This window comes from Magnolia sinica, chromosome 18 (assembly GCF_029962835.1).
Source record: "Magnolia sinica isolate HGM2019 chromosome 18, MsV1, whole genome shotgun sequence".
NCBI lineage: Eukaryota > Viridiplantae > Streptophyta > Magnoliopsida > Magnoliales > Magnoliaceae > Magnolia > Magnolia sinica.
Window position 1 is genome coordinate 5,090,738 of NC_080590.1, and position 26,092 is coordinate 5,116,829.

Here is a 26,092-nt window from a genome sequence, read left to right on the forward strand (position 1 = left end):
AATTTTGGTTTGGCTGGTTCGATTCTATGAAACGAAACATCCGTCACTTATTTATTGTGACGCGGGTGGCAAACAATGACGAATTAAATCCGTCGCTTAATTATTGTGACGCGGGTGGCAAACAGTGACGGATTAAATCCGTCATTAATTTTTTTGCGACGGATCTTTTGCAAATTCTCAATTTGGCCATAGCTGGTCCGATTCAAATGAACGAAACATAAGTTTAACCCCCACCCCCACGAAGATGTTCCATGTAGTGATGATATCTAGGTGGAAAAATCCTAACCTTTTAATTAGTGGCCATATAATAGTAATAATTGAATACTGCAACAGTTATGCCACGGATACAATTGCTGGAGTAAAAAAAATAATAAAATAAACTTAGAAATAGAGTGGTGAGAGAGTAGTAAGAATTTATACTTCAACGGTTATGGCACAAATACAATTGTTATTTTTTTTCTTTTTTATTTAAACGTACAAATAGGGTGGTGAAAGAGGAGAAGATATTTTCTTCCTCTACCACAAGGAAAAAGAATATCTAAAATTGGAATGAAATTGAAAATCATGAATTGTTTACTCTACAAAATAGCACACATATACCTTAGTATCTCTAAATTTGGAATAAAAATTGATAATAAAGAATTGTTTCCTCTACAAAATAATATATCAATATGGCTTATAATTCTTCATATTCCTAATTCAACCCTAATAAACCAACCCTCACATAACCTTGCATGAGTCAAGGACTTTTAGAGCTAGACCACTAGAATATTAAAACAACAAAAAATAGCAAATATAAAAGTTATTTAAAAACGACTTCAAATTGAAATTTAAGCCCCCAAATGACCCTTTCTTACAAAGTCATACAGAGCTGGTCGACTCATCTACTAAAAGATTGTAGACCTCATACTTGGCTTTTTAATGGTAGTTTTTTTATATATACACAATCCCAATAACTTGTCACAAAATTAAATCAGTTAAAAGCTATAATGTGCATTAAGCAATTTTTGTCCCACATTACAACTTCCTAGCTTTGCTTTTTTATCCACTTTCCTTCGAGTCATACTGTTTGGTGCATGGGATATCCATAGTTTGAGGTCTACCATATCAATAGCCCGTATTGCTTAACCATGAGCCCCAACTAGTACAAGCTATAATTGGGTTTGTGCAATTCAATCAAACATTAGGGTTTACCTGTGAATGAATAGGGTCTCTATTTGGTTTACATGTGATTAGGACGTGCAGGAGAGTCATACTCGACTCAATGTCAAATTGAACGTTAGTGCCCACATGCTGAGATTGATGGATTAAAACCTGATTCTAGGATCCAACCGCCCTCTCAACCACCAGTTGTAACAACGATCGGGTGCTTTGCAGAAGGGTAGGGGTTAGTTTTTTCTAATGGATTTTTTTTCCTTACATTCAGGACTTTTTTTAATCAATAATTACAACTAATATAATTATCAAATGAACAAAGATAGACAAATAAAACAAAGCAAATGCTAAAACAATGTCGATTTTATTGATTTGCAATGATACTCGAATAAACTAGAGAATAAAATAAAATGAAAGATAAATACTTAATCCATCCATAAGAACAGACGATCTAAGTAGATGGTCAACAGGATGTGATTAGAGTATTTGATCTTTTAAGTAAGATCTTAATTGATTGAAATACGAAGGTCGTAGACATTTAATCTACTCCTATGGTACTATAGCGATAGTGCTGGAGAATAATGATTTATGTTAGAACCTGGCTAAGCTATGCTAGAGAAGTGAAAATAAAGAATATGTAAATAGATTGTGTTTGACGTGAACCTGAAGCTCTTCAGAGCGTTCTCCTTTTATAGTTCTTAGAGAAAGTAAAATTCTCATTGGGTTTCCTTGTTGGTATACGATTCTTTATAGTCACAACTTCTACGTAGTATTCTAATAGGAGATCCATAAATCTGAAACTATTTTCAGATCTCTACTTTTACATGGCTGCTATTATTTCCATATATTAAAAATTATTTTCAAGACACTTGCATCTAAATCTAGATCAATTAAGGCCATCTTTGGATCCTCTTTCATGACTTTGAATATTTGTGAAACTAATGAAATCAATTCCATTAGATCCTATTTGGGCCCTAATACATTAGTGCCTATCTGCTCAGATATTGGTCCAATATTTAAATCTTTATAATCTCCGTAATTAATCGTCACAAGAGCTCCAAACATCTCTAGAAAGATCTTCTATTTAGGAAGAATTGTGAGAGACGACCTTATTGAACATATCTGAATCTATGATAGGATGCTTGCCTCGGTAGGTCTTATATATATATATATACTATATACATTGCATCGATCACATGCCTTAAAGCTATGTGTCATTTGTCGCTTTGTTCCTCTAAAGACATGCATACGATTATGTACCACTACATTCATAACGGGCCAGTGGCATATCACTAGAGAAAAGTGGCAAAAGATATCTTCCAATGCAAGTATGATTTTATCATTATTAAGCTTATAATGACAACACATGACGGCCTCTTATTAGATCACATAGGTGTATCAAAAATGGGTCATGAAGAAGAGGCATGACCAATTCAAGTGATTCAGGTGCTTGAGTAGGAAAGTCTTTGTTTCAAAATATTAGCTAGTATAAAACAAGCAAATCACACCCCAAGTGCAGGGTTGTGATGTAGTAATAAACTCGGTAAGACCGAGGTCGAATCCACAGGGACTGATACCTGTACGTTATCTAAAATCAAGTAGAAATAGAACTAGACTAAGAAGTGATATAATTTAGGAAATAATTGTGGAATAATTATCTAAGACTTTAAGTAATTCAAAGGAAGGAAAACTAGGGATTCAGAGGATCCACTCGTAGAGATCAGGGAGATCTTTTGCCTGCATCAGGAATCATGGAGATCAAACTGAACTTACTTGATCTGGTTTTCAAGAGATGAAAGGTGTATGAATTAGAATGGATTCAATCACCAAACCTTGCCCAGGAGACAAAGCAAACAACAGAATTAATCTAATCACCAATCAATCAACATGCCATGAAAGTTAGGCAGAGTACCGTCATCCGACCATGCCCATGAGACGATGGTGAACAATAGGGCTTCCTGACTTCATAAACATGAAAAGGAGAAAAGGAACATGCTCAAAGCTATCACAGACCCATTGTAATTTCAGTCACAATAGACCATTAAAAACTACAAACATTCCCTTAATAATTAAACCATAATCAAGTTCAATTCACGATTAAATAGTTAACCCAGCAATTTGAGTCTCCCATCTCACTACAAGCTTCACCTCTTAGCCCTAGCTAAGAGGTTTAGCCCGTCATGATGCGGGCTCAATTCTAATTAAAAGAAAAAGAAGAAGAAGGAGAAGAAGAAGAAGAAGAAGAAGGAAAAAAAAAACAAAGCAAGGAAATAGAGTAAAGGAAAAAAACTTCTCTCTCCAAAACGTCTTCTCGTGTTTCCTCCTTCCTGCTGTCCTCTCAGCCTTCCCCCCTTGAATGCTCCAAGCGCTCCCTCCTTCACGTTTCTCTTTCCTCCTTTTCCACGTTCGGCAGCCACCTCCTCTTATAGAACTATCGTCCTCAAAGGGACTTCCGCACTCTCTGCCCCAAAGAAATCTCTATTCCGGACTGCTGTCGAGTCCTGGAAGGATTAGGTAGCGGAAGCTGGAGACTCCTTGCGAGTTCATTTACGCAGCCACGAAACAGCAGCGCCCGGGTTCTGTTTGAACGCATGGCCTGCGCTGGGACGATGGTGGGTCCATTTCTTCTATCATTTGAAAGATCCATGCCGTCCAACAGCTTCTCCTCAGAATTTCGACCGAACATGGTCTGTTTTGATCCTCTGTTGATGCTGCCCATGGAAGAATTCCTGTTGTAACGATATTCGAACGGTCCTTTTGTGATCGTTGTAGCGGCCACGTATGCGTGAATGGCTGAAAACGGTCAGCATGGTTCTGACAATATTGAGTCCCTCTACATGATGGACGGACCGGATTGATGATTTGGTCCGTGATGATGGCCCACTGAGATCGTCCGCAGCCTCTGTTACGCAGACAGAGCATGCGCGGTCGGGCGCTGTGAAGGCGGCGAACCTCTGATTGGCGCCGTGTGTAAAATCCACTCCGACCATTCGATTCGCGTCGAAAAACCAGTAAGATTAGGCTGGTTTTCTGTTAGATTCGGTGTAGCCCATACGATTTTTGTCCCCACCGTCCATTCCTGCATTTTTATGAAATCTGCCTTTGTGTGTGTGCATGGGCCAAAACGGAAAGCTAGGCGACGATGTTGGTCACCTTGCAGAGCGTATGGACGGTTCCGATCGTCGAGAACTGAGCTTGATGGGGCCCACTACGTGAAAACGGACGAACAGCGTCCGTCCGCTGTTTCCGCCTGCGAGAAGGATCGGGTCAGCGGCGCTGACCCGATCGGCTTGATTCGGTGCACGCCCGGTGCACTTGTATTCCGTGTACTTGCACTGCAAGTATGGGTCCCACAGAGATGTTTGTGAGAAATTCGCTCCGTCTATCCGTTTGGCCGGCTCATTTAAACGACTGAGACCAAACATGGAGAGTATCCAGATATCGGGTGGGCCCCACTTAAGGATTTAAGGAGCTGATCTAACCGTTGGGCCACTTCCACAGCGATCCAATGGCTGATTTTTGATGTGTACGGTTTATTTATGGTCCTCAGGCCACGTATGAAGTTTCGAACTGATCAAATGGTGGGAACCCTATGATCTTGCATTCTGGACACTTTTCAGGCCACTTGCGCTTCAATTCCTCGATTTCCGCGGACCCCTGGTGTATAATTCCGTCGCTCTTGGTCTTCTAAAGTCCGTTCCTTGCCTTGGTGCTCCTGGAGCGTCAAATCCTTGCATTTACCACCCTTTTTCAGTCCATGCTCGTAAATACACTCTGCATCACAAACACAATTAAATCAGGCCGTTAAACAACACTATGTTTGTAAATCCAGGTAACAACTGGGTCTTATATGCAATATTTGACCCTCAACACAACCCCCAACCAGCATTTTGCTAGTCCCGAGCAAAGGATGCGAAAAATAAATTGAGAATTACAGGATAATTTTTACCACTCAAAGAGATTTATGAAAGATAGTTCAGATACTCGAATTCTAAGATTCATGAATGTTGGCCTTACTTTTTCCTGAAATCAAGCTCACGGTAAACTTCATAATCAAGATCAAAATATTAGTCCATTAATTAGAATAATTCTAAACATTAAATTCCATGGATGCATAGTCTAATATTGAAACATTAAAATTCACTTCTCTATTTAAGGATATCATTGGTAAACAATAGGAGAATTCACGATAACCAGAACTTGTCTCACACATTATCTTTTTATTCTTTTAATTTTTTTGACTTTTCCATTGAAAGTAATGTCAAGAAGGGAAATCAAATCCTTACCTATAGGGAGCAAACCTAAGGTAAGGACTGTACACCCAACTTGTTCACATATCATTCATGGGGAATTAAATCTACACCTATAGGGAGCAAACCTATGGTGTAGACCATTCGCCTAATCCTTTCAATTTTCCAAGTTGGTTCCTTTCATGTTTAGTGATTACCAAGTTAATCCTTTAATATCGAACTGAAACCTTAATATGCAAGTGAGATGTGTCCTGCGAATTTATGACTCAATCAATGTTTACAAATTCTAATAATGGATTAACAATTCAAACTTAGCTCTGAAATTTGATAGATGACTGAATCCAAGAGTCATAAAGTACCAACATCACGCATCTTGTAGTTCTAAATCCAAGATGGCCGTTAAAATCGCTTCGAATTCATATGAAATTCTAGAAAAATTTTAAAAATTTTCACAATCTCTGCTCATGACTAGGAACATACTGATTAGGAAGCCTAATCTCCCACCCCCAACCTAAAATCTACATTGTCCTCAATGTAAAAGAAATAAGCATGCAATGCACATAGGACAAAATGAGTAAATGAGAAGTAATGGGAAGATAGTACCTGGATGATGCATAGAGAGACACTTTTCAAGAGATCACAGCCTGGGCACTGATCAGCATGAGAGAAAAGGCAACAAAAATGACACAAAATAAAATCCTACCTATACCACTTTCGTAGGTGCTCTCGATTGCATTTAGCGTATGCAACAAGCCTTTAAACCCCTAGGTTACCCCTAGTGGACGAGTTGTAGTCTCGTGAGGGTTTGCAGTAATGTTACCCACAAACATTGAACTAATGAATGAGAAAAGTGAAATGGAATGAAAATTTGGGTTGCGTCCTAGGAGCGCTAAGTTTAACGTCTTCAGCCAGACCAAAGCAACTACCATAATCCTATGAAAGCGATAAACCTACCTATACCTCCATCAGACTAAGAGATCAGTCCTGGTAAACAGGATCAGTCAGAGGCATGGACATGTCCTCTGAATCAAATTTCTCGACAAATGGTTTTAAACGATGCCCATTTACTTTAAACTCCTTGCCATTGTCGGGATCTCTTATCTCGATGGCCCCATGAGGATAAGCAGTAACAACAATGTAAGGGCCGGTCCAACGAGATCGAAGCTTACCCGGAAAGAGATGTAATCGAGAATTATACAAAAGGACTTTCTGCCTGGCGTGAATGATTTTCGTAGAATATGTTGATCATGAAACGCCTTCATCTTGTCCTTGTAAATTCTCGCATTATCGTACGCATCGTTCCGGATTTCTTCAAGTTCATTTAATTGAAGTTTGCGTAGCGAGCCAGCGTTGTCTAGATTGAAATTAAGATTTTTGATCGCCCAGTATGCTTTATGTTCCAGCTCCACAGGCAAGTGACAAGCTTTCCCATAGACAAGTCTAAAGGGAGACATTCCAATAGGAGTTTTGAAGGCAGTACGGTATGCCCATAAGGCATCGATCAATCGGATTGACCAATCCTTACGATCAGGGTTAACCATTTTCTCTAGGATATGTTTGATCTCCCTATTGGAAATCTCAGCTTGTCCACTTGTCTGTGGATGGTATGGGGTGCTCACCTTATGAGAGATACCGTATTTCTTCATTAAGCTCTCGAATGGTCTATTACAAAAGTGTGAGCCCCCATCACTAATGATGGCTCGAGGCGTTCCGAATCGAGAAAGGATGTTCTCTTTTAGGAATTTAATGACCGTGCGATGGTCATTCTTTCGACACGGAATCGCTTCAACCCATTTAGTGACATAATCCACGGCGAGCAAAATATACAGATTTCCAAACGATTGGGGGAATGGTCCCATGAAATCGATGCCCCAGCAATCAAATGCTTCAATGATAAGGATGGGATTCAAAGGCATCATATTTCGACGGGACAATGCTCCCAATTTCTGACAACGCTCACAAGCTTTGCAAAACTCATGAGTGTCCCTGAACATAGTGGGCCAGTAAAAGCCACACTGCAGAATCTTGGCCGTGGTCTTTTTAGCAGAAAAGTGACCACCACAGGCCTCTGAGTGACAGAAGGAGATGACGCTCTGATGCTCATCGTCTGGTACACATCTCCTTAGAATTTGGTCTGGGCAATATTTAAATAAGTAAGGATCATCCCAGAAAAAGTTGCGCACCTCGGTGAAGAATTTCTTCTTATCTTGCGCCGTCCACTGTGTCGGTATGGCACCTGTAGCAAGATAATTAGCAATATCAGCGAACCAAGGTGAATGGGAGACTCTGAACAGTTGTTCATCAGGGAACATATCATTGATATGGGTTGTCTCAAGGGAATCGAGGTATTAAGGCGAGAAAGGTGATCGGCCACTACGTTCTCTACTCCTTTTTATCTTTAATTTCCAAATCAAATTCTTGGAGTAGAAGGATCCATCTTATCAAGCGGGGCTTAGAATCATTCTTAGAAAGAAGATACTTGCCGCATGATCTGTATATATAATGATCTTGGATCCGATCAGGTAGGACCTAAATTTGTCCAAGGCGAATACTACGGCTAAGAGTTCCTTTTCCGTAGTCGAGTAGTTCACTTGGGCAGGATTTAGAGTCCTACTTGCGTAGTGAATGACGTAGGGCTTCTTGTCTTTTCTCCGGCCTAGACCGCCCCAAGAGCATAATCGAAGCGTCGCACATAAGCTCAAAAGGAAGGTTCCAATCGGGTGGCCGCATGATAGGTGCGTGGTTAATGTGCCTTTAAGCTTGGTGAAAGCTTCCTGGCATTGCTCAGTCCACTCGTACGGAACATCCTTTTGAAGAAGATTACATAATGGACGAGAGAGGAGACTAAAGTCCTTTATGAATCGCCTGTAAAACCCTGCGTGTCCTAAGAAGGATCGCACGTCTCTAATGTTCTTGGGTGGAGGTAGGTTAGAGATAAGATCGATTTTTGCCTTATCTACCTCGATTCCCTTGGACGAGATGATATGCCCAAGGACAATTCCCTTCTGAACCATGAAATGGCACTTCTCCCAATTAAGTACCAAGTTCTTCTCTTCACATCTTTTCAGCACACATTTAAGACTTTCCAAGCACTTGCTGAAAGATGGACCGTAAACAGAGAAATCGTCCATGAAGACCTCTAAATATTGCCCCACCATGTCAGAAAAAATACTAAGCATACATCGCTGAAAAGTGGCAGGGGCATTACATAGTCCGAATGGCATCCTTCGATAGGCAAAGGTGCCGTAGGGACATGTAAATGTAGTCTTTTCCTGGTCTTCAGGGGCTATCTCTATCTGGTTGTAGCCTGAATACCCGTCAAGAAAACTGTAATAGGAATGACCAGCTAACCTTTCCAGGATCTGATCAATGAATGGTAAAGGGAAGTGGTCTTTCCTCGTGACGGTATTCAACTTCCTGTAGTCAATGCACATTCTCCAACCAGTAGTGACTCTAGTTGGCACGAGTTCATTATTAGCATTGGCTACGATGGTGATTCCGGACTTCTTAGGGACCACTTGAGTTGGACTCACCCATTGACTATCAGATATAGGGTATATAATACCCACATCCAATAGTTTAAGAACCTCGGCCTTAACCACTTCCTTCATGTTGGGATTTAGTCTACGTTGTGGTTGCCGAGCGGTTTTTGCATTATCCTCAAGGTATATGTGATGAGTACAAATCGAGGGATCGATTCCTTTGAGGTCCGCTATCGTCCATCCCAGGGCTCCTTTATGCTCAATGAGAGTAGATATAAGCATACTCTCCTGTTCTTTCTCCAGGTGGGCAGAGATCACCACCGGGTATGTCTCATCTTGACCCAAATATGCATATTTCAAATCAGAGGGCAAAGGTTTTAGGTCAAGCTTCGGCGGCTTGAGGTTAGACGGTAGAGGCACTACATCAGTTTGTGGTAATTCTTCAAATTGTGGCCTCCATCGGTTAACTTCAAGTACCGGTGCAGTATCAAGCAAGGCGCAAGTCTCCCTGATCATGTCATCATCAAAATCATGGGAGTGGGCCAGGCACGTCTCTAGATGGTCGGAGGATAAGGTCAGAGGTGTCGTATCTTCCACGAAAGAGTCAATCATGTTAATGTCGTGGAAATCGTCATCATCCTCTGAGTTGCTGCCGTTATTGAAAAAAATGTTTGACTCCAATGTCAAATTTCCAAAAGACATAGTCATGATACCATTCCTGCAATTGATAATTGCATTTGATGTGGCAAGGAATGGGCGACCAAGAATGACGAGAATCTGAGTACTCATGTTATTGATGGGTTCGGTGTCCAGGATGATAAAGTCTACAGGGTAGTAAAATCTATCAACTTAGACCAACACATCCTCAATTATCCCTCTTGGTACACGAACAGAGCGATCAGCAAGTTGTAGTGTGGTTAGGGTGGGTTTTAATTCACCCAAACCTAACTGTTTGTATACCGAGTAGGGAATCAAATTGACGCTCGCTCCTAAGTCAAGAAGTGCGTGATCAATTCGATGGTTCCCGATTACACATGATATGGTTGGGCTACCGGGATCCTTGAATTTCTGTGGCACGTCTTGCTTCAGGATGGCACTCACTTTCTCAGTCAAGAAGATTTTCTTTTGAATAATTTTCCGTCGCTTGGTCGTGCATAAGTCTTTTAGGAATTTGGCATATGAAGGTATCTATTTAACGACATCAAGCGAGAGGAATGTTGACTTTCACTGTTTCAACACCTCTAAGATATCCCGAGAGTTAGAGAGAGGTTTTGGTGAAACCAACCGTTGGGGGAATGGAGCAACGGCTTCTCTAGAAGTTACGGTTTCACTTTTTGTGGGGCATCACCTGGATCCATCATTGTTGTCCTCTTTTGGTTCTTGAGGCTTTTCGGGCCTAACCGGAAGAGTTTTATCAATGATCTTCCCACTCCTAAGAGTGGTGATGGATTTAGCATGTCCCATCTGATTTGAAGAGCTGGGATCATTATTCTCGTATTGCGGTTTAGGATTGGGGAGAGGTTGTGCAGGAAGCATCCCCTTTTCTATAACCGTCATACGAGAATCTATTTTTTGCATGAAATCTGTGATTCCCCGCATTGCCTGAGCCAGCTCTTGTATGGGATTTTGAACTGGTTCCTCTTGAGGTTTCACTTGATTTGGATTTTGATTGAAGAAACCTGGAGGAGTCGCCGTTTGTCCATTCCTCCAACTAAAGTTTGGATGATTTTTCCAGCCAGGATTGTATGTGTTGGAGTTAGGTCCAGTAAAAGGTCTTTGATAGTTATTTACGGCATTGGCTTGTTCATTCAACACTCCTCGAAAGGCAGGTATTGTAGGACATTTTCAATTGTGTGAATGTTGCAATCACAGATGCCGCAAACAATTTCATTGACCTTATCCTTCTTTCCTTCCATGGCCTCAACTTTCCTTATGAGCGTAGTCACTTTACACTTGAGATCATCCTCTTCTTTCAAGAGATATAATCCACCTTTCTCCTTTAATTGAGTCGGCCTAGACGTGGTGTTCGACTTTGGGTAATAATCCCAAGATTGTGTTTTTTCAGCCAAACTATCGAGGTAATCCCATACCTCGTCGATATCTTTATTAATGAACTCTCCATTACACATTGTCTCGACCATTTGGCGCATGGAAGATGTCGACCATCATAGAAAAATTTGTAATGCGCCACGTTTCAAATCCGTGTTGTGGGCATGAATCGACCAAATCTTTGAACCTTTCCCAATATTGAAAGAATGTTTCATCTTCCTTTTGGGCAAAGTTCATGATCGCTTTCTAAGGGTAATCGTTTTATGATGTGGGAAGAATTTTTTATGAAGTCCCTCTGCATATCGTTCCATGTGCCAATGGATCTAGGGCGCAATGAATGTAACCACGTCTTAGCTTTCTCTTTTAAGGAAAAAGGAAAGAGTTTCACTCTGACGTATCCTTCGATACATTAGGAAAACATAATGTAGCTATTATCTCATCGAACTCTTTCAAATGTAAATATGGACTTTCAGATTCAAGTCCATGGAATTTGGGAAGGAGTTGGATAACTCCTGGCTTGATGTCCATTTGTCCTGTGTTTTCAGGAAAAATCATGCATGAGGGCATACTCACTCCCGCCGGTTGTAGAAAATCTCGTAAAGTACGAGGCGGGGGTGCCTGTTGCACCTCATTCTCATCTTGGGTATCCTCCACCCTGGGTGGAAGTAGAGGAGATTGGTCTTCAGCCATAACTTTACTTAACTCAGGGGATTTCGAGTGGTGTCTAGTCTGCGATGGATAGTCAACCCCTCAACCAATCCTCCTTCAGTCAAGAGACGTCGAGTGTCGTCACGGGCCCACTTGGGCATGAAACACTCGCAGCTCTCGATTAAAAACCTAATCCTAAGAAAGGAAAAGAAAATCTAGAAAGAGAGAGTTGGAAAGAAATTACCAAATTGGAGTCCTAAGTTAAAAACCTGCAAAATAAAATAAAAATAAGTTAGATTCTTAAAAAGAGAAGAAAAATAACAGTAAATTAATTTCTAAAAGAAGGAATTCTTAAAAGAAAGTGGAATTTTCTAAAGTAATTTAGGAAAGATCTAAACTAGAGAGTAAATTACTAAAAGAGAATTGGAAAATAGACAGTAGGGAAGGAGCTTACCGAATTAGCGATTTCTATCTTAAAGGCCTACAAAATAGGAAGGTTAGTTTCTAACAGAAATTCTAAAAATAAATTAGGAAACAAATTAGATTCTAAAATTAGAAAGTTACTAAAAATAAAAGTAAAAATTTAATTAAGAAATAACCTAGTTTTAAGAATAAACTATTTCCTACAGATGGGAGGATGCTAGAATAAAAAAATCTATAAAATTCAAACCCTAATTCTAAGAAGTAGAAAAAGTAAAGAGATTATTGAGGAATTACCAATTTATGGACTTATGTCAGGATCCTACAAAATATGGAAACAAGTTAGTTCTAAAAAAATATCAATTAAAAATCTAAAGCTACAGTTAGTAAAATCCTAATCTCAAACTGATTCTAAAATTAATTAATTTCAGAAAACGTGACCAACAGTCCCCGGCAACGGCGCCAAAAACTTGTTCACACCCCAAGTGCAGGGTTGTGATGTAGTAATAAACTCGGTAAGACCGAGGTCGAATCCACAGGGACTGATACCTGTACGTTATCTAAAATCAAGTAGAAATAGAACTAGACTAAGAAGTGATATAATTTAGGAAATAATTGTGGAATAATTATCTAAGACTTTAAGTAATTCAAGGGAAGGAAAACTAGGGATTCAGAGGATCCACTCGTAGAGATCAGGGAGATCTTTTGCCTGCATCAGGAATCATGGAGATCAAACTGAACTTACTTGATCTGGTTTTCAAGAGATGAAAGGTGTATGAATTAGAATGGATTCCATCACCAAACCTTGCCCAGGTGACAAAGCAAACAACAGAATTAATCTAATCACCAATCAATCAACATGCCATGAAAGTTAGGCAGAGTACCGTCATCCGACCATGCCCATGAGACGATGGTGAACAATAGGGCTTCCTGACTTCATAAACATGAAAAGGAGAAAAGGAACATGCTCAAAGCTATCACAGACCCATTGTAATTTCAGTCACAATAGACCATTAAAAACTACAACCATTCCCTTAATAATTAAACCATAATCAAGTTCAATTCACGATTAAATAGTTAACCCAGCAATTAGAGTCTCCCATCTCACTACAAGCTTCACCTCTTAGCCCTAGCTAAGAGGTTTAGCCCGTCATGATGCGGGCTAAATTCTAATTAAGAGAAAAAGAAGAAGAAGGAGAAGAAGAAGAAGAAAAAGAAGGAAAAAAAAACAAAGCAAGGAAATAGAGTAAAGGAAGAAAAAAAAACTTCTCTCTCCAAAACGTCTTCTCGTGTTTCCTCCTTCCTGCTGTCCTCTCAGTCTTTCCCCCTTGAATGTTCCAAGCGCTCCCTCCTTCACGTTTTTCTTTTCTTCCCCTTTTTTTCGTTCGGCAGCCACCTCCTCTTATAAAACCGTAACTCCTTCTCTTATAGAACTATCGTCCCCCCAAAGAAATCTCTCTTCCGGACTGCTGTCGAGTCCTGGTAGGATTAGGTAGCGGAAGCTGGAGACTCCTTGCGAGTTCATTTACGCAGCCACGAAACAGCAGCGCCCGGGTTCTGTTTGAACGCATGGCCTGCGCTGGGACGATGGTGGGTCCATTTCTTCTATCATTTGAAAGATCCATGCCGTCCAACAACTTCTCCTCAGAATTTCGACCGAACATGGTCTGTTTTGATCCTCTGTTGATGCTGCCCATGGAAGAATTCCTGTTGTAACGATATTCGAACGGTCCTTTTGTGATCGTTGTAGCGGCCACGTATGCGTGAATGGCTGAAAACGGTCAAGGTTTGGACGAATTTGAGTCCTCTACATGATGGACGGACGGATTGATGATGGCCCACTGAGATCGTCCGCAGCCTCTGTTACGCAGACAGAGCATGCGCGGTCGGGCGCTGTGAAGGCGGCGAACCTCTGATTGGCGCCGTGTGTAAAATCCACTCCGACCATTCGATTCGCGTCGAAAAACCAGTAAGATTAGGCTGGTTTTCTGTTAGATTCGGTGTAGCCCATACGATTTTTGTCCCCACCGTCCATTCCTGCATTTTTATGAAATCTGCCTTTGTGTGTGTGCATGGGCCAAAACGGAAAGCTAGGCGACGATGTTGGTCACCTTGCAGAGCGTATGGACGGTTCTGATCGTCGAGAACTGTGATTGATGGGGCCCACTACGTGAAAACGGACGAACAGCGTCCGCCCGCTGTTTCCGCCTGCGAGAAGGATCGGGTCAGCGGCGCTGACCCGATCGGCTTGATTCGGTGCACGCCCGGTGCACTTGTATTCCGTGTACTTGCACTGCAAGTATGGGTCCCACAGAGATGTTTGTGAGAAATCCGCTCTGTCTATCCGTTTGGCCGGCTCATTTAAACGACTGAGACCAAACATGGAGAGTATCCAGATATCGGGTGGGCCCCACTTAAGGATTTAAGGAGCTGATCTAACCGTTGGGCCACTTCCACAGCGATCCAATGGCTGATTTTTGATGTGTACGGTTTATTTATGGTCCTCAGGCCACGTATGAAGTTTCGAACTGATCAAATGGTGGGAACCCTATGATCTTGCATTCTGGACACTTTTCAGGCCACTTGCGCTTCAATTCCTCGATTTCCGCGGACCCCTGGTGTATAATTCCGTCGCTCTTGGTCTTCTAAAGTCCGTTCCTTGCCTTGGTGCTCCTGGAGCGTCAAATCCTTGCATTTACCACCCTTTTTCAGTCCATGCTCGTAAATACACTCTGCATCACAAACACAATTAAATCAGGCCGTTAAACAACACTATGTTTGTAAATCCAGGTAACAACTGGGTCTTATATGCAATATTTGACCCTCAACAACAAGCAAATCGCGCATGCTTTAACCATCCTTTTTTATGTGTTGGGCCATGATTTGAATAATTCTCTTCTCATATGACTTAAGCCTAGCCTAGGAGCATATCTTCTTCTTCTTCTTCTTCTTTTTTTTTTTTTCTTTTTTTTTTTTTTTTTGACAATATAATGAGCCAGCCGGCCAGTTTCGAGACCTGCAGGTTTTAAGGCTCAGGCTAAGCGGAGTAATTGGTTGGACCTAATCCGGTTCACTAGTCACTACCATGAGGCGCCTCCAAATCAGATGACCCGGGCTGAATCTGCCCGGCTCAGGTGAGTCACAACTCTACTCATGACCAACTAGTCAGTGCCCGTCCTCGACTCTTTTAACATTGGTTGCAGGCCGACTTACCCAAAAAATGAGAGTATGGTGCGTGTTACCCTGGGTGCGCACGTTAACAAGTTCAGCAAATCCAGAATCCAAATAGTGTTGCGGACGATTCCTAGGCAACCGCATTGATGCACGTGGCACACATCTAACTCAAAATAGACCGTCCAAATCAAGGAACCAACTGGAAGTTGATTACAATTCCTAAAACAATAAGTTAGATGATAAAGCATCATCTGAGTATAATTCTGGCTCTCGAAACCATCTAAAGCCAGGGCCCATTACGTTGGCGGTTAGTTTTAGTAACAAACATGACACGTGTGAATTCTTTAGTGCCTGTGTATGAAGTATAGCTCTGGCAGAGTAATCGAAGCCTTTTCTCTTCCAAAATAATTCAGGCCTGAGGAAAGACCGGGGTTTGTTCTTGTCATAAAATGCGCTCCAATAGTGGAAAGACCGTTTCGGGTACCCCCGACCACAACCAATGCCATACCAGAACCCGACATTCTCGCTACCTTCTTTTTTGTTTTTGTTTTTTTTGTTTTTTTTTTTTTTTTTTTGTTTTTTGTTTTTTGTTTTTTTCCTTCTCATCTCAACCTTCAGCGCTCTTGCTCTTCTTCTTCCCCTTTTCGGATCCGAAACTCCCTTTGCATTGGCATTCGAATTCATCTACCTCCAACGAGTTGGATCTCCAGGTTAGCCTTTTTTTTTTCCATTCCTTTCCATACTACACGTGAAGAACCAGCGTCGTCTTTTGAATAATATACACGATTTTGAAATAAGAAAAGTGGGTCCCATGGTTTGCTAATCCAGACCATTGGCTTGTTCTTTGTAGTGTCCAGAGACGAAAAACGCCTGGAGAATCTCCTCGCCAGGACAATCTTAACCTTTTGGTCGACAATGAAGAAGAGAAATACAACTATTGCTCCACATTCAACTAAAAAGGATCTTAGCATTGGTCATTGGGATCTTATGAGATTCAAGCAATGTCCGCTTTTATAAAACCAGGTCCCACAATCGCCACACTCACCAGAACTTAAAACCCGTGTATACTGTGCAAAGATGTGGATCACCTGTAATATAATTCCTTAATAATATAAGGGTCCAAATTTGGTAGGCTGCTTCCTATCTTTCTAGCAGGCCTACATGCACATTCAGTTGGGAATATGAGCCCATTGGGCCAAAAGATTTTCTGTGCCACAGGCCCACAACCCACTTCCCCTTTTATCTAACACCCATTTGGAGGAGGTAATTATTTACTGACTTTTAAATTTAAACCGTAAATAAGACATGCCATCATGACAAAGTGCCTCTATTTGAAAAAGAAAAAATCAACTTGTTTGGCAAATAAGTGGGCCACAGTTGTGGACATAATCTTAGCCATTGGTACAAGTTCTAACAGAAACTCATTAAACATATTTTTTGATGCCCAATTTTACTTGGACTGGATCTTGCAGGTGTGCTTGTGATAGAGGTTCTATGGATGCAGAGATTCGTCGCTTCAAGAATCGAGTTAGACAGCAACGATATAGAGCCCGTAAACGTGAAGAGAATGTTAGAAGAGGTGCGTGTGTCGGTCAAGTGGACCACAATACATGCCATGAGGAAAATGCACCGTCCGTGGACTCGATAATCTTGGACATGCCCATTGTGGCTAGTCACCTTCCCAAATCGAGGCGTGGTGCGGAAGCCATGAGCATAAAAACCTTTCAAGGGAAGCATGAGATTAGAAAACATGAAGGCAACGAAAATTGCAGCAACGGAGCTCGAAGAAGTGCAGATTTTGGAAATAGGAACATTGAAAAATGCCATGAAGGTAATAATACCCTGCTGAATTGCTGATAGACTAACTATTTCACTGTGATTGTTGTTTATGATGAATGATTTTGCTCATTTTGGGTATGATCTGAGTCCTATAGATGCTGAATCTTTCGAAGCTAAAAGCCAAACCATACCGCAACAAGATGGCTGCACTCAGATGTCTGGAATGAATGTTCAAGGAAATGCAGATTTTAGTCATGGTGTCCAACATGAATTCCCTGCACCAAAGGTGAGCTTATATATCCATGACCTTTTCTTCAATCACTTTATGAGTTTATGCATGTGGGACCCATGGTTTGGTGGTCCAGACAGCTGATTTGATGTACCTCCCCATGAATGGGGGATTAGCTGAAAATCTCATATATGAGAAGATCATAAACATCCAACCATTGGCGCATCTTCTCCATTGAATGTGGTACACTAGTGCATTGTATTTATTAACCACCTACTTGCAGGCCACTGTTGGAAGGGTTAGGATTTATCCGTCAGGAGATTTTTTGGGAATCTTCCATCCAAGGTGGGGCACGTCAGATCAACAATCTGGATCACCGAGTCATGGGCCCCACTTGCACCAATTCAAGGCTTAATGATCATATAGTTCCTTTCTAAACTTTGGAGTAATGCCGGCTTCAGAGACAAATATGACTATTTCTATAGGCTTAGTAGCTCGAAACATAGCCAAATGCAACTTAACTAATGATACAAGATTTCATCGTCATCGAAACTAAAGGATGCTAGTGCGTTTTACTAATAGGCTTTTCAGCCATTGCTTGATTGCTGACACCTTCGGATGAGTAAACACGGCCTGTTTGGGAGCATGGATTTGGAAACCCCTCGATTCGAAACACCATGTATTTGAAATCCTCCTGTTGTGTTGGGTACCCTGGATTGGGAATAACTTTAATCCAAAAGTAGCTATGCATGGTATATTTATAAGGGTTTGAATTTAATTACTAAATCAACTTTAATATCTCTAATATTTGACACAATGGTTGTAATAAGCCCATTGAAATATATGCTTTGCCCAAAAATGATGAAATTCCAAGTCTCAAATGGGCCACAAGCACAAGATCATGTTTGAGTGACTAACCAACGATTTTTAACCGTTGATTTACATGGACAATGTTTGGACGGTGTTAATCATCATATTAAAAAAGTAATTATAGTGATGCAATTGATAATCTAATTGTTTTGGGATATCATTAGTGGGTCATTTGCCCAATAAAATAAGAGTACGGTGACACACGTTACACATGCAACTCTTAGAAGGATTTTAGATGTAATCCAAGATCCTACTGTAGATTTCAAACCCCACTTTGACGGGATTTGAAACCCCATTTACTTTATACTACCAAATAACCAGGGGATTTGAAATCTCTCATATCCCCCCAAATCCATGGTGCTAAAACGACCCCAATTAGTTATTTTTATAATGGTTATTTTTTATTGGCCCACGGGCAATGAAGGGGCTATCCAAAGTCCAAACACCACCCAAAGATCCAAAGATCTGGCATAGCATTGCCCAGCTACAGGGAGGGGGCTTTATGAATCCAGTTTTGTAATCAAGATACAAAATAGGAATTCTCATTAACCTTCCTCCTTTCCCTTTGATTAGAATGAGCTGTACGTTTCTCCACTTTGAGGTGGGTGTGGGCCATCGGTGGCCCCACCTCTGTGATTCCTTTTGCACTCAACAGAAATTAATGCTGGATAGATAGGCCAGTAAAACATTTGATCTGTATTTGGAGAGACCTTATGATTCACTTTTTCTTATTGAATCTAATGCGTGCAGATTTTACAATCCTTGTACAAAATGGATGATGGTTCTAGTCCGGAAGCTCGTGATGACATTATGGCCCGCCGCCTGAAGAACAGAGAGCGGCAACGTAAATATAGAGCTCGGAAGCGCCTTGAAGCAGATATGAGAAATGCACACCTAAGAAATCAACCCGCTTCATTGCAAATCGATTTCCAACCAAGGGGGGTCATTAGATTCGAGTCCCGCGTAAATCACCACCGTCGAGATTGGAAGAAAGATGCACGAAAAGCTCATGTGTCAAAATCGCCAGAAATCATACCGCTCGGACTTCAGGTCACTGATCTAGATTCGACAAGTGAATGCAATGCTCATGCAAAAGAAGTGCCACCTTCAGAGCCTGCAGTGAGTGAGAGTGCAACCGAAGCTAACAGATGTCTGCACCGGCGAAGAGATTGGAAAGCGGCTGCTAGAAATAAGGTGTGTTGAAGTGCTTACGAGGATTACCGTTGAATCACACATCTTCGGGTAACTGGTGGGCCATCCACTAGATAATTTTTACAATTTACAAGTACAATTAGAAATCCATTTTGTGGGCATTCTATCAGATATCGAAGAGCTCATACTCCTGCGGTGCGGCTACTTTTCTGCCGTTTTGATTACTCACTGCAGTTACTGATTTGTAGATGTGGTATAGTTGTTGGAGCATTTGGAATTTTGAATGAGATGGGAGTGGGGAGTTACCCAAATTACAATTTAAAAGGATTAGAAGTGTTTTAAATACTAGATTAAAGCTTAATCTTGATCATCATTGCTACACAAGGTCAGTATGGTAAAGGCATATCGTGGTCGATGTATCTGAAGATGGCTCTTGTGATGATTCATCTACAATGTTTTGTCGGATTAAAAAGGTTTATAAAAATAGATTCGAAAATTTTCGAAAAATAAATTTTTGCCTTTGTCAATCAATTTATCTTAATTGTGTTTAGTTTAGTCTTACTTAAAAAAATATTGTTAAGAAAATGAAGTTTTTATATTAAAACACTTCACTAATTCTTTGTATTGGAAAACAAGTTATGCCATGGGAGCAATCTCTCACGTGCGGCCATGCGTCCTTGATCGGACATTTTTTATTTTCTCTACATATATTTTGTTTTACCCATACACAAGAAGATCACAAAGAGCCATTACACACCTACCCAGTATATAATTAATGAACATGCACGTGCCAATGTGCATTTATTAGACATGTGAGTCACATGTCCGGATTGAACAATAATAGTATCCTCATGAATATTGAAAATCAAATTTTAATTTAAACTTTCATCTCTAACACAAAGGTCAGCATGCAACATCTACGTTTAGCCATTTTTCCTGAGTTTCTTGCCATTGGTTTGAAGGCCACATATTAGATTAGCTTGGATCATCTATTTGGTATGGTTTTTAAACCACTTCCCATCCGCAAAACCAGCCACCAAAATGGATATCCCAAATTATATACATAGCCACATACCTAACACGTGTCTAGCTTTAGAAAGATGGCTTTACGAGTATCATCGCCCAAGTTCAACGCAGGACAACGGCGACGAGCTGTGCTGAAAAAGTTTGGGAATGAAATCCAAATCGAATCATTTAGCACCGGAAGCAGACACTCTTCAGAAGCCAGAGACACGCCATAAATACTCATGCTTTATGTCCTGCGATTGTGATGGTCAACTAATTCATTGCACCTATGTCATGCATGTAAATTTTGATCAAAATGACTAAACCGAAGGCCTTGACTTGGATGGATGATGAAACGAAAGTGGCAATTATCGTATTTTCTGACAGGACAATTGCTGCCAAGGTTTAAAATCAGTGCATTGGGTATATCTAGCTGTTTCAGGCTGACACGACTTGATACAGCTGTATCTTTTGTGGACATTATATACGGGTTCATGTTTGGCCAATGGTATCTTTTGATAATTGAAATCTTGATTGGTGGACACTTAATGGACAATTAAAGTGAAAATAAGCTGTCTATTGGCTGTTAAAATCCCACAATGTTTGGATTGCAGTATTCAGTATTTGGTGGTATTGTGATGCATTATAGCCATCATTACATTAATACCATGTTTATTTATAATAGTATTTCAGTGGGTTATTTGAGGGTCAAATACAGATGTGTTAGGATAAAGGAATTGAAATTTGTAATCATTATAAACATACAATGCAATACATGAGAAATCTTCTATCCAAACATAGAATTGAGTGAATATTTTTATAAAAAAAATTATCACGTTAATTAGGATATAGGCCTGGTACATTTTAATCATTTCGCTAATTGTAACTATTCAAATACCATAGTTTTAGTTAAAATACCTAACTAGGAGGTAAGTATTGTAGCAAGTAATCATTACAATAATGCGATGCAATTCTTTACAATATAGTCATCCAAACACCCCAGATTATGATAGGCTCAAGTTGTGAGGAACCGCTGCAAAGAGAGGAAGGAGGGTGCATGGTGTACACACAAATAATGCAGGCTAGTTGTACACATGAATGCAGAGGCAATAGTATTTTTTTAAATGATTACCAGCCAAATAGATATTAATAATAAATATATGATGTAGAGCGGGTTGTAGACACTTTCATGGGAAAGATAGACCTGAGAAAGCCAGGTGGAAATGATCTAGACCGTTAGAAACTTAAAATAGTCGTTTCTCGCAAATTGGGATGAGTTTTCCCATCGACATATCATACATGATTTTGGGGTATGAGAAGCTATTATAGCCAACCAACCCACTATGTCGAGTTGCCCATGCCAGATTTGCGAGATTCCATTAGATCGATGGTCAAAAGTTTCATTTAATTTCATTTTTATTATAAATAGTAGGTTTTAGTTTGAGTATAACTTTTAATGCTTTGAGGTGTAAGAGTCATGCCCAACATGCATAAGGGCTTAGAAAAGTTGAGAGAACAACATAATTAGGCCAAATTAGACACTTACTATTTTTGGCCAAAAATTATGAAGTCTAGTAGGAATGGATGCTGTCTATAAATAGTAAGTTTACTATTTATAGTCAGTCATATTTTTTAGGGTGTGTGAGTTGGAGTTGAGTCCAAAACCCCATTCTAGGTTTGAGCTCATTATTTAAAAGGTTGTAATTTCATTTTTTATCATCAATCAATTTATTTTGAATTTATTAGAAATTATTTCTACTTTTATCCTTCGTGAATTTGAGGAAGCTCTTTGAGGAGTCCAAAGAGCTCTATGGATTTGGAGTAGATATCCCCAGGGGAAGATGATGATCGACCTCATCATGTCCCTAACCACGTCAATAAATAAATAAATAAAACATCTTATAAGCTATACCATCTTGCATGGGTGTAAACCCAAATGCATCCACCAATCCATTGTTCCTATTTTATTTTTACTTTGCATGAGAAAGGACTTGGATGGGTAAAATCCACACCATCGACAAAGATTTGCAGGTAAAATCACACCCATAAATTGCTAAGCATCCTGACGTCATTGTAAAATTGAAACTTCATGGCTCTCTCAAAACTAATAGCGGAGTTACATATAGCAGTAGAGTTGTACACAAGTCAAATCGAGTCAAGCTTAGCCCAGCTCACTTCGGCTTGACTCAGCCAACAGGCTACCCCAGCTCGAACTCAGCTCGATCAGAAGCTTGGGCCAGCTTGAGCCAAGCTCGAGCTCAATCTTTCTAGCCGAGTTGGAGTTCAAGTTTAGGTTTTATGATTTTTAATATGTATAAAGTATAATTTATTTTTATTTTTTCATTTTTTATTTTTTTTAGGTTAACTTGTTAGTACACACCCTTGATACCAAGACCTCAAGTATTGAAACGAGGTATCTCCACTCAATTTGCCAGTTAAGCTATAGATCTGGGTGCATATATAATTTATTTAAATATATAAATATATACAAAATATTTATACTAAGTGTTGGATGGATTCCAACCAAGTCACGTTCATGTTAAGTTTTGAGCCGAGTTCAGTCGAGTTCGGTATAGCTCCAATTCGACTTAAATTTTTTTCGAACTTAAAAAGTTAGCTCGACTCCGCTCCAATCCAGATTCAAGTCGAGTCGAACTTTTTCAAGTCAAGTTGAGCGGGTTAACCGAGCTAACTCGGTTCATGTACAGCTCATTGATTATTAGCAAAGATGCCGCGGATTTCCAAAGTGCAGTGAAAGAAAGGCTTGTACCGTGCAATTACTATGCTTTTTTTACGTTGCTACATAAAGCTCTTTGAAGTCCCTTTTTATAAAGAGCAAAACGCATCTACTTCAATTCCGCGTTAGTTAGTGATCAGATCTTCTTTCCAAGATAGTGATCGGATCTTCTTTCCAGGTGGGCCCCACACCTTTGGCTGAATGGGTGGGAAACGTCCCAGCTTGGGGATGTAGAAGTGTGCTAAACTGGTTATCATGGTTCATTACAACCTTAAAGTTGGATATAGAGTGTGTAGATATGGCGTGACGGTAAGGCAATCCAGGCCGTCCAGATCGCTACTCACAGTGAGCAGATAATAGCAACCATCTGATCTCTCCCGTACAATTTAGACCACTCACTATCTTAACTTTAACCACGCATTTGATAGCTACTAATTGATGGTTAGGATCGCTTGTTTTATGCTACTGCACTCATAATTTTGGCGGTCTGATTGGATTTACGTGGGCAACACGTGTGAGGATGAGTTGTCACCATTTTGAGATTTTCTAAATATGGCCAACTACTCAGATCGCTCGGTTAGATCATCTGATCCCGGTAATTTTTCTGCCATGGCCCCATCGACATGGCACGGCCCAACTGCTCAACGGTCACGATCTCGGAATTATGCTGGGATTGAAATAGAATCCAAGTGTGAATGGAAAGGAGGAAGAAACCGCACTCCTCAAGAAGTACGTCTCGGACATTTAAAGTCCCTCGTACCATTTCATGAGACAGCCGAATCCTGACCGTTCATTTCCCAAAAAAACAAAAAGCGGTGCTTGTACGAACTTGGTCGAGAAAAAATTGCAGTAGATTTCTCAACCAAACATGAAGGGCCCTTCTCCACTCTCTCCTTCCCGTTCTTGGTTTATGTTTTTTCTACGTGTTCATTGCATCCATCAAAATATTATTTTCTTTTAGAAAGAGTAAAGGATAAAATAAATGGTGGGCCATCTCGAAATTTGATGGGTTCGGGTGTCGTGGGACCCACCAGTCTGATTATAGTGGGAACAGACCAAGCCAGGCTAATCAATGGACAAATTTTTAATGAGCTTGTCCTGGTGGGCCCAACAATCGCTGGCCCACCCTTCCATTACATGGACCGATCAACGTGCATCATCTCACCCTTGTCACAGGAAAGTATAAGATTTACCGCATTCGCTTTTACCGAGCCCCCTATATAGGCTGCCTACATGGGTAGCGTGTCACAACCGTACATCAGATCCACTGACTACGGGCTGGTCATGAGAGTTTTATCTCTATCCTAAAATCAGGCTGGTCATGAACTAATCAGGTAGTGCAAGCACGTGCCAGGTTGGAGCTTGCAGCCACGTCTCCCACCTTCCAACCTGATCTCCTGGGCAGGTGATCTGCACATTGGGACCCACCTGATGGACAGTTAGGATGCCGCGGGTATGACAGATTGGTGAGTGGGCCTGCGTATGGACTTATGGTGTAGCCGAATACAAAAAGGGTATAGCAAGAGAAGTGCACGTCACAAGGATGGGAGTCTTGGATCATCGCATAGCCGTACACGCATGCACAATGCGTGATTATCATAATCAGCTACATAACCACACAGACCTAATGTTGTACTTTTAAATCATACATGAATCTAGTTATTAATTCTTAAGTGTATATTAAATACTCAAACCAGTTGGATGCTCCACGCACACAACTAACTAATTTTATACATGGTATGTGTGCACCCTCAACGAACCTCTTTAAATCATGGTCCTGATTGTCAACGGGCCACAGCCCAGAAATCAAAATCAACAGTACTTTCCCCTATATTACCAATCATCTAATGAATGGTCAAAAAGAAAATAGTCATGGTCCAGATCCATCAATTAGAGATGATGGGGATTTTATAGTCAAATCACTTCTGGGCGAGGCCTGTTATTTTTCATTTCGCACGCATCCTCTGCAAGCACATCAAATAAACCCATATAAGAATTTTTCCCTTCAGTAAGTTAACTGGCTCTCACATCCCTTCTCTCCACTTCCATCTCAATCAGTTTTATGTCTACAAAAGTTCCAAGGAATTATAAACTGTGGTGGATGCCCTTCTATGGCACCCAATCACTTGGAATTGGGCACCAGATGGATTATCTTTTACACGTTCACTGCCATCTCACACGTTTGCAGGACATCAGCACGCACACAAACAAATCCAGTGTTCAATGCTCAGGTGGTCCATCAGTTAGGGTGGTTGACAAGAGTCATCTAGGTTCTTTTTCCATCCATATTCCCCTGAATTATTCCATTCGCTGTCACATCCTATTACCATCCACATGCACAAATCCGCGCTACCAACATAAATGTTGAATGCATGCCACTGTGATCAGGTTTTTTTTTTTTTTTGAAAGATGACGATATATTAATAAGGAAAAGATTACAAAAAGGGAGAGTCTGTTGAAAAGGCAGACTCAATTTAAACACCAATAAAACAGAGGTTATAGCCCTTAAACATATTAACTTGGGATGCCCATTCTATCAAGAGACGTTTAGCTTTAGAAATAACAACATGGACAGAATTTAAGACATCCGAGAAGCATCTCCCATTTCTTTCCTCCCTGACCAACAGACCGCTAGGATCCCCATCCTCCATAATTTGGTTTTGAGCTTTTAACACAAAAATAGTGTTGAACAGACAATTGTAACTGTTGGATGGAATGGATTGTTAAAATGAATCCAATATTCATTAATTAATGGTTAGAATTCTCCAATCAATCTGATTCGGAAGCTGTTGGCCACAGTGGTGGGGGCCAATACGGACAGATTAGGTTGAGCTAAATAAATGCCATTCACACTGCCAAGAGAATCAAGTTCCTCTCCTTTGGGCAGCATGATATCTCTGACTGGTATATTTCTATCAATGATTTGAAGAAATGGAGATGACAGGAGTTGGGAATTCAAAGCCTTGAATGGATTGAGACATTAAGGTAGAAAGAACCCATGTTCAAATACAAGATACAATGCACTTGGGCATTAGGTCAATCATACCACATGACTCTTGCAAGGACTTCCAGGGGACTGCACCAGCGCTGCCCAACAATTACATGATAGAAGAAGCACATGTCTACATAATACAATGCACAA

At 40.5% G+C, this 26,092-nt stretch overlaps 1 protein-coding gene and 1 non-coding gene across 2 annotated transcripts; both read left to right on the forward strand.

Moving 5' to 3' along the window:
- The first annotated feature begins 11,084 nt into the window (after window positions 1-11,084).
- On the forward strand, window positions 11,085-11,190 carry LOC131234121 (small nucleolar RNA R71). Its single transcript, XR_009165531.1, has one exon. It is a non-coding gene; the product is annotated as a small nucleolar RNA R71 (small nucleolar RNA).
- A 5,462-nt stretch (window positions 11,191-16,652) lies between these two features.
- Window positions 16,653-19,628, forward strand: LOC131233295 (uncharacterized). Its single transcript, XM_058229948.1, has 3 exons — window positions 16,653-17,009; window positions 17,113-17,243; window positions 18,807-19,628. The coding sequence occupies exons 1-3, from the start codon at window positions 16,673-16,675 to the stop codon at window positions 19,257-19,259; spliced, it is 921 nt and encodes a 306-aa protein (XP_058085931.1). The 5' UTR covers window positions 16,653-16,672; the 3' UTR covers window positions 19,260-19,628.
- Window positions 19,629-26,092: the final 6,464 nt, after the last annotated feature.

What these genes read in the sequence shown, in the direction of transcription:
- LOC131233295 (XM_058229948.1), top strand. Translation starts at nt 16,673, where the DNA reads ATGGATGCAGAGATTCGTCGCTTCAAGAATCGAGTTAGACAGCAACGA. An exon ending in CATTGAAAAATGCCATGAAG is followed by an intron (nt 17,010 to 17,112) that starts GTAATAATACCC and finishes TGAGTCCTATAG; the next exon opens with ATGCTGAATCTTTCGAAGCT. An exon ending in ATGAATTCCCTGCACCAAAG is followed by an intron (nt 17,244 to 18,806) that starts GTGAGCTTATAT and finishes TAATGCGTGCAG; the next exon opens with ATTTTACAATCCTTGTACAA.